Genomic DNA, 9,926 nt, shown 5'->3' on the forward strand with positions numbered 1-9,926 from the left:
ATCCTCGACATTCGCGAAGAGCGCACGTGCCAAGGAAATAATTAATTTAAAAACAATTATCCATTTAATAATTAATATTAAAGTAGAAATACTAGAAATGAATGAGTGTGATTATGTTAAAACAAAATATTTGAAGATAAGTAGATTATTTTTGTGATAAGTTTGTGAATTTTTATTCGTTGATTTTCAGCCTTAAATGTAACTATATCTTACTATTAAATTTTGTGGAATTTCTTTTAACAATTATTAAAATGTGCAAGAAACACATCTAGTGCAGCAAAACGTTGGCATATATAATTCGGTCTTCAACCGACTTTTACCTAACAGTATATTTTGATAGATCATGGCATACTTTCTTTGTAAACTTTTGAATTTTTGCAATATCTTCAAAATTGAAGAAAATATAGTACACGAAAATGTGCGTGACGTCATAATGTTGTTGTGAAATCTTTTGAAGTTTCCGTCATTAAAGAAACTTTAGAAAGCTATAACTTTCTCAAATTTGGGTTTTTTTTTTTAATTCAAAAAGTACTAAAAATCGGCTTAGATTCTCTACATTAATTATGGATACCGCTTAATAAAAAAATTTTACTTAAGAACCCAATTGATGCAAAAATAGCAGAAATTAAGATATTAAAGTTTATAATATTTAGAAAAGTACATGTATATTTTTTTATATTTATTTGAAACACTTAAAAATATTAATATAATTTACTCATAATTTTCCGTTATCTATATAATACAGATGCAAACGTATAATATGAGCAATAACCTGTTTTTATCTTCTAATTGTGTATTCCAATTTGCAATATTACAGATAAAGTATCATATTTCACGAGCATCGATAAATATAAATACAAAATATTTTTATTCCCAATTTTTTCCTTCATTTTAATATAAATTAAAATATTTTTTGATATATTCTTTTATTTTTTATTATTACACTGAAAAAAAAGGGTGCAAATTACAAACTTGCACATTGCTTCCTCATTATTACAGGAAGCTTTTATTTTATTTATGATTAATATTTATTTTTTTTGCTTCCTCATAGAGGAAGCTTTGTGAGCAAAGGGTTCTACTAGACAAAATTCATATATAATTGCATGATATATAATCTTTCACATATGTTTATAATTTTTTATATATATTTATATATAATTATATATAATCTTAAATAAATTCCGCACCGCGCGTCTTCCGTTGTCTACGATTGTGTCTGTAACTCCAGAACTAATTAACCAAATCTTAATTAATTATATATGAAATAGAGGTAGAAAAAACTGAAAAATTTAATAGAATTAGATATAGATCGCTATATCAAATATTGAGAAAGCTATAGGATAAAACACGCTTTACTAAAAAAAAAATTCGAATAAAATCTATATTGGTCAACCGATTTTAATAAAATTTGAGGAGAACATACTTTCTATGATACTCTATCGATTAAAAAAAAATGCATCCCGAAATCTAAAAAATTATAGAAGTAGATGCGTGTACAAAAAATCCGTACACACACACACACACACACACATGATTTCTCGACATTTTGGAACATTCTAAACCTATTTCCATCAAAATCTCGATTTTGCAAAGCAATATTTAAATCTAAGAAAATATTTATTTAGATACTTCCAATAACTTATTTACTTAATATAATTACGTTTTTTTTTTTTTTTTTTTTTTAAGTAAAAATATCTAATTTTAAATATATATATATATATATATATATATGTAATTATATTAAGTAAATAAGTTATTGGAAGTATCTAAATAAATATTTTCTTAGATCTAAATATTTTTGCTTCCTCATAGAGGAAGCTTTGTGATGGTGAAAAAATTTTTTTTCGAGATTTTGATGGAAATAGGTTTAAAATGTTCCAAAATGTCGAGAAATCGTATTAGTAAAAAATGTCCGGAAATATGTATGTGTGTGTGTACGGATTTTTTGTACACGCATCTAATTCTACAATTTTTTAGATATCGGGATGCATTTTTTTTAATCTATAGAGTAAAAAGTATGTTCTCCTCAAATTTTATTAAAATTGGTTGACCGGTATAGATTTTATTCGAATTTTTTTTTTATATATATAGAAAAGCGTGTTTTATCCTATAGCTTTCTCAATATTTGATATAGCGATCTATATCTAATTCTATTAAATTTTTCAGTTTTTTCTACCTTTATTTCATATATAATTAATTAAGATTTGGTTAATTAATTCTGGAGTTACAGACATTTCGTACATACATAGAACCCTGATAAAGTTTAGTCTAATCAACCAAATTTTTTATATATGAAATAGGGGTGGAAAAAACTGAAAAATTTGGCTTCTTCTATGAGGAAGCCAAAAAAATAAATATTAATAATTATACATTAAATAAAATAAAAGCTTCCTGTAATAATGAGGAAGCAATGTGCAAGTTTGTAATTTGCACCCTTTTTTTTCTTCTCAGTGTAATAATAAAAAATAAAAGAATATATCAAAAAATATTTTAATTGATATTAAAATAAAGGAAAAAATTGGAAATAAATTAATAATTTAAAAAAAATACATATATATATTTATTTATTTATACTCTATGTATAATAGTATGTGTATTATAAAAATATACATAAATATAAAAATATATATATATATATATTAATAAATAGATAAATAAATATAAAATATTTTTCTATCCACTAAATACTTTTTTATATTATATATTTACATATATGTATGTATATGTATACATATACATATGCATATACGTGACGCATATGTATATAGGTATATATTCTTTAGTTTTTTAGTTTTATTTTTCAATATTTTATTCTACTTTTTATATTCTGTTGCTCTACGCAAGCAGCATCTCTTTTAGCCACATATAAAATTGACCTATTAGCCATATATAACTTTCTCAACATTTTAAATTGCTTCATAAATTTCGCATTTAGTAGTCTAATCCAGCCATGAAAATCGCTACAATTTCAGTATAGATTCAAATTTCGATGCTGTAGACACGCAAAAGTGACCCTTAACGTGCGCTCGAGAAATCTCTCGTGGCGTCAAAAATTTATTATCATTTTCATCCATTCAACCGTCCCGTATTTATGGGCCGATCGTCCACATATAGTGTCCGCTGTTCATCGTACGTCTCCAAGACAAGAATTTCTCAAGCGCGCGAAAGCTCATCGCAATCACGTCGCTTTTAATCCGCGATTTAATAAGCGTCTTACCTGTTAACGCGCGACGCGTCATGGCGCTCGCTCACTGCTCACCGGCGTCCGCCCGGGAGGAGTCCGAAATCATCCGTCGCTACCTGTCCCAGTTGTCCGCATTATCGCGTCCGACTGCATCCTCCCGCTTCAACCCGACATCCGCTCCACGGTGAGAACTCATATTTCGGCGAGCCAACGTAACTTCTACGCGAAAACCCCAGCAAAAGTGTCGCAGAAGCGACAGCCGCAAAGTAAACGCGCGCTCGACGACTTTCCGAATGTTCCGAACGGATAGTCGCCGCGCCGCGCCGCGCCGTTCGAGAATCGCAGGCAACCCGCCATCGATAGTATCGATTTCCACGACTCGACGACTCGAGCTCGAGCTCGAGACTCGACGATGTACGTTATACTTCGTGACACTTCGTGTTCGTGGTGTGTCGGCTGTCGGCGCTCCGGGTTAGGATAGCTCGGTCCGCTCGGTGATCTCGACGCCGGGATCTTCTGTTTCTTCCCGAGGAATCCGTGGAGGAATCGTCCTGAGCATCGTACGCGGAAGCCGCGCTTATGATCGGCCAATGGATCAGCACGCGGAGGAAAGTCGCGCATTCGAGGTACGTGGCGCGTTTCGAGGTTATGACGGCCGGGCTGTCAGACGGCCGCTCCGAGCAAAAGAAAATCCGCTCTTTCGTCAAAATTTCTTTTCCACGAATCGTTCCTGCAAGTGGCGGCGGAAATTTCCAGGCGAGATCATACGTGCGTGTTTCATGTGTCGATTTTTTTTTTTTTTTTTTTTTTTTAATTTTGTTACGCGAAGGTTTATACCGCACCCGGTTCAGGATGCGAAGGACGTTTCGGGGTGGAAGAGTCGCGACGTTTAAATTTCATTTATTAAGAGTAAATTGAATTATTATGGAGTTTTGTCTGGAATATTATACGTATTAGAAATTGAAGGAACCTTTTTTGTGGGGAAATTAAGATAAAGCCGAAGATAGAGTCGATGGTTTAGTGGACGAGGATAATCGCGATAAACAATATCGTATAATTTCAAACTTTAACAAAATATCAAGTAAAATTTGGTGCTAAGAAGAAACAGTTAAATATATATTCTGCTATTGAATTTATCCTGCAAAATATTGTGATAATTGCTCGAAAACTGATTTCTTGTTTTTACGAATCTTATTTGCAGGCAATTTGTTTACATGTCAATTTTGATACGCGACCTGTTATTATTATCTGTTTTCCTCGTAGTGTGCGATAAGTGGACATTTGTAGTACTTAAAGAAAATAAGATTTATTGTAGAGGAATATTTTACAATATAAATACATACAATTTTACATTCTGCTTACGATTGCTGGATTTGCGAAAAATAAAACTTTGTCTTATTTGAAACTATCCAAGCGTGAAGATAATATTGTGTACATACATGAAACCTTGACGATATTAGGTGTGATAAGTATATCTTGCATGATACGAGGTCACTGCATATCTGTATAAAATGACTCACTTTATTTTATATCCTTAATAAATTATTTTTTTCGTTATTTTTATATAATTTAAAGACGTTTAAAGGAAAATTAAAAATTATAAAAAGTAAAAGCAATTTTTTAGTATTTTTTAAATGATTTAGTTAATTGTAAATTTGGAATTCCGTTAATTGTTGTCGTTTGCTTATCAATAGGTTAAAAAAATTACCGGTATTTATAATAATTGTATAGTAATTTAGTAATTATTTCTAAAGACTGTATTAAAAAGTAATTTAACTTATGCATCGTTACTTCGATCTTTTATACCAATCTTTACATGATCTTTATACGGAATTGTATTATAAGTAAACGTAGAATTATAGTAGTAGTATTAAATTGCCATGTGTGATGTACGAGACTGCACCACCCAACCCGGTGGAAAAAGAAAGAAAATGGAATCAGGGACTTGCAAAACCAACGGTAGGTCTAAATTAGACACAGCTCTGAAAACAGGCTAGAACAGACGCAAGAGTGACGAAATGTATCTGTCGCTTACGTGGCTCTAGTTACACGTCTAACAAGTCGTCACTGACCATAGATAATAGACTATCGTGTCGTCGTTAGAAAAAATGCATTTTTTACGAATCTTATTATTGACACGAGATAATCACGTCATCATGCGAATCTGCCATTTTGCTTGCAATATTAATTCGCTTTAGCGAAATTCCAATAATCTTTTTATCAACTCTTATCTTCGTACGAGTCTTATTAAAATTTTATTAACGTCAAGCTGTATAAATATTATGAGAAGTGATAAATATGTATCGTAATATTTTCCTCGTCACGAAAAATTAATCTTAAGTGCATTTTGTATCAACAAAGCCAAATTATTTTTTATTCTCTCTTTGGATCTACTGATAATGTTCATTTCAGAAATTAATCATTAGACAAGCGTGACACGTAAACAATTATTTCAAAAAAATTCGCTGGCGAAAAAATAATTTGGCCTTGTTCATAAAAAATACACTTGATTAATTTTTCGTGATGAGGAAAATATTACTATACATACGTATCACTTCTTATAATATTTATACAGCTTGACGTTGATAAAACTTTCTTTTAGCTGTTTTAACGAATCGTTCCGTTTTTGGTCGCTAGTATCCGCCGGTGATCCGCAAAAGGAAAGTTAACGAGGATGAGCCATGCGAGGGTACAACGAGACCGTTACGGACACAGTAAACTTCGTCGTAGGCAATTAAAGAAAAGCAGCTCGCCGCCGAATAAAATGGTGGGATTGGGCAGCGATGAGCTATTCATTTCGAACATCGCCGATGTCAACAATATGGAACTGGAGATCAACTCTGAGGACGAGAGCGATGATAACGAGAGGAGCGATATACGGCGGCTGATACCGTCGCCGGTAAATAGCGAATGCGTCGTATTTAGCAGCGGAAAAAGGGACGATCAAAGAAACGAGACGGAAAATGCGGACGACGAAAGCGTCTGGTCTATATCCATCCAGATGTTTATACCCTTCCTACTTGCCGGGTTTGGCATGGTCGCCGCTAGTTTGCTGCTAGACGTGGTGCAGGTATTAAAAAATTGACTCTCATCATAATTTTATGCATATTTTTGAGGAATTCTGAAATAGGAAATGAATGAAACACAGTAGCAACAACTTGCCTTCTTCTACTAAGAGTTTTTTTATTGTGTCTCTCTCAAGAATGAATTTACAGGCTGCCGTTCTAGTGCAAATTCATAGATAATAAATCCGAAACGTTGAATTTCAGCATTGGCCGGTGTATCAAGTGGTATCTGAAGTATACATATTAGTTCCTGCGCTACTGGGCTTGAAGGGAAATCTGGAGATGACGTTGGCCTCCAGATTGTCGACCCAAGCTAATCTAGGTCAAATGGATACGAAGAAGCAACAGTGGACGTTGATCGTCGGAAACTTAGCCTTAATTCAGTGTCAAGCCATGGTAGTGGGTTTGCTGGCGTCTTTGGCGGCCGTGGTCCTCGGTTGGATTCCGGAAGCTCATTTCGATATTCATCATGGACTCTTGTTGTGCGCCAGTGCCTTGGTCACCGCTTCGGTAGCCAGTTTTCTTCTGGGCCTCGTGATGGTCGCGGTCATACTATTATCACGGCGAATGAACATCAACCCTGACAATGTCGCTACCCCAATTGCGGCCTCCTTGGGAGATCTAACAACTTTAGCTCTTTTGTCTTGGATCGCTTCTTTATTGTACAACGCAATAGGTATAAATGATTAATCGATTTATCTTTTCGTGCTTATTATATTTGAATATCAACACAAATGTATCCTTTTTTCAGGTTACGCTCCATGGGTGGCTCCAATATTGATAGCATTTTGTGTATTTGTAACTCCTGTTTGGGGTTATATAGCAGCTAGAAATCCATTTACTAAAGAAGTATTGGATTACGGCTGGACGCCTGTGATATCCGCAATGTTAATTAGCAGGTGAATACTTTCCGTTGCACATTTGGTAAAAATTTCATGAGGCAAACGCTCGTCAACGAATAATGTTAATTTCAGTCTCGGTGGACTGATTTTGGACTACACTATATCGAGCTACAAGGGCATAGCAGTTTTTCAATTAGTAATTAATGGCGTTGGGGGAAACTTGGTCGCCGTTCAGGCCAGTAGAATATCGACGTCTTTACATAAAGATTATCACACAGGTGTTCAAAGAACTCTCAACGTTTGCATTAGTCCATTCTATGCGTTCTTTGCTAAAGGCAAGTTTGCTATGAACGCTTATACGTAAAATATAATTGCATCGTCATAAATTTAATAAAGAATTTTCGATACAGGAGGACACGCGAGGACAGCTAGAGTATTGCTGATGATGGTGATACCAGGGCACTTGATCTTTAGTTATACCATTAGTTACCTTCAGGCGGGGCATACTTCGTTCACACCTATATTTATTATGATATATTTGATTGCTGCAATGTTACAGGTACAGCATATGTTAATTTTTATCAATTAATATAATATGAATTGTTTCAACGGCTAAAATTTAAAAAGAAATCTCAATTACACTTGCTTGATTAATTTTCAGGTAGTCCTGTTGTTATATATTGCGCAATTGATGGTTGTTTGGATGTGGACAAGAGGTATGGATCCAGACAGTTCCGCGATACCATACTTAACAGCAGCAGGCGACCTTATAGGAACTGCTCTTCTTGGAATTGCCTTCCATATCCTTTATGCCATAGGCGACGGCGACTCTGACGTAGGAGATTGATCGGTAAAGTTTGTACAATACTCTGAATCCTTTATAATATTGCATGTTATAGATTTTGGAATCGTTTTTCGAAAGACGACGATGATAAATCTAAATTGAATTCGCGATGCGCGACACCGATTGTGATCGACGTTATCAGTGATTATCATTTTCGTTGAAGTAAGTTTTTCTTTCGAAAGTTCCGTTTGACATCTTTGTATGAAGGGTATGTTAAAGAGTACAAATATTAAATTAAGCATATATCTGTTAGGATATGCTGCATGTAAAAAGAAGAAAGAAAAAAAGTACAGTATTCGCCAATATTAATTCTGTTATATTGATAATTAAATTCTCATGTAATTAGTAATTACAAAGATAGAAATTACAATTAATTTGAATCGCGATTATGCCAATAAATATGGGCCAGTAAATAAGTGTATATATATTTTATGCTATGCTTTGACCAAAAGTATGTTGCCATAATGCGAGATATTTTCTTAAGCTTCATCATATCAATCGTAAAATGCCTATATAAATTTAGTTTGTTTATATAAAATATGCAATGGATATATATTGTATATACATATATATCCCAATGTTGATTAATTGAATAGTAAATATAAATTTTTATATTTTTTATATAATTATCTATAGGAAACTCTTTGTATAGAAGGATTCTTAATTATGGCGTTAAAACCGAAGATGAGTACTCTTTTTTTCTCTCTCTCTCTCTCTTTCCGAGTATTTCCTTTAATTTATTATAACTCGGAATATTATATACATTATATACATAAAGTCTAAGCAACCTGTATATATAATTTTGTTTTTATCTAGTTTTGCTATCTGAGGCATTTGAGAAGCTATAATTAAACATCTCTGTACATATATACAATTACATTATTTTATTTCGAATGAATTAAAATATTTGTATTGTAAATATTTGTACAATAATTTATATAAATTTATTTCTTTTGCCAAGATAGTTAAATATTAGATTAGGCGGCGGTTGAAATATGATAAAAAATGAAATTTTTGAAATATCGTCAGAGCTATCAAGAGAGACCTTAATCGTAAATTATATTTATTAATTGTAAAATGATTGGTGTCTCGCAAACTAAGTCTAATTTATTTTTCCCTTCATAAGATTATAACCAGGATAATCAAACTGAAATATAAAAAGTTGAAAAACATGCAACAGGTAAAGCAGCTTACCTCTCTGGAAAGTAAACTACAAAATTTAAATCAGTCGATACGACTTGATACACGTTAACCTCTTGCGAAAACATGTTTTTCTAATAACTCTGACAATTATTTCTCTCGGCCATTGAAAGACGTTTATTGTTTTGTTTGTCTTACGAAATTATCTGGAATAGAGAAGTATATTCATCTAAATACGGATAATACTTCTCGGATTTTATATTTCTCGGAAAGAAGAGTGGGCGGTACAGTATTTTATAATATTAGGAATATAAATATACATACACATTAATTAAATACAGTGGACACATTTAACGGAAGAAATCCATATAGCAATATGATATATACGATAGTTATATGGTGTCACAAAAGGAAGGGAGCGAAACACCATTAAAAAGATCTTTTATTATAGTAGATATTATATTAAATAGTTTTAAAAAACAATCTGTTTATTTAGCTTTACAATGATATCGAGGGTGTAGCATATGAGATATTTTGCAATAAGTTATTAAAACAATGTCATGTTGACATATATTATTGAAATAAGTTCCTTTAAAAGTTACTGCGAGGAAGATAAAATGCTGAAACTTTGTTAACATTTTCCAGTGCCTAAAACATACGGTGTTTGGAAGTAATGACGTTATATAAAAGTTGACTTATGCATGTATGTACATATATGTATAGGTATATAAATATGCATATGTGCAATATACAAACAACACAAATTCTAGCGCAACGATTTGTTATGTTTATACGAGAGAATAAAGTCTCGATGAGAGAGAGAATAACTGCCGCATTTTATTATTACTCAT

At 32.6% G+C, this 9,926-nt stretch overlaps 1 protein-coding gene across 1 annotated transcript; it reads left to right on the forward strand.

Moving 5' to 3' along the window:
• The first annotated feature begins 3,610 nt into the window (after positions 1 to 3,610).
• LOC143899079 (solute carrier family 41 member 1-like) lies at positions 3,611 to 9,902 on the forward strand. The gene is made up of 7 exons (XM_077409055.1): positions 3,611 to 3,810; positions 5,822 to 6,254; positions 6,454 to 6,925; positions 7,001 to 7,148; positions 7,224 to 7,426; positions 7,502 to 7,650; positions 7,753 to 9,902. Exons 2-7 carry the CDS (start codon positions 5,859 to 5,861, stop codon positions 7,936 to 7,938), a joined length of 1,554 nt encoding a protein of 517 aa, XP_077265181.1. The 5' UTR covers positions 3,611 to 3,810; positions 5,822 to 5,858; the 3' UTR covers positions 7,939 to 9,902.
• The last annotated feature ends 24 nt before the right edge of the window (positions 9,903 to 9,926 follow it).

Source organism: Temnothorax americanus, unplaced genomic scaffold (genome assembly GCF_048541705.1).
Source record: "Temnothorax americanus isolate GAGA-0224 unplaced genomic scaffold, ASM4854170v1 Scaffold25, whole genome shotgun sequence".
NCBI classification, from domain to species: Eukaryota; Metazoa; Arthropoda; class Insecta; order Hymenoptera; family Formicidae; genus Temnothorax; species Temnothorax americanus.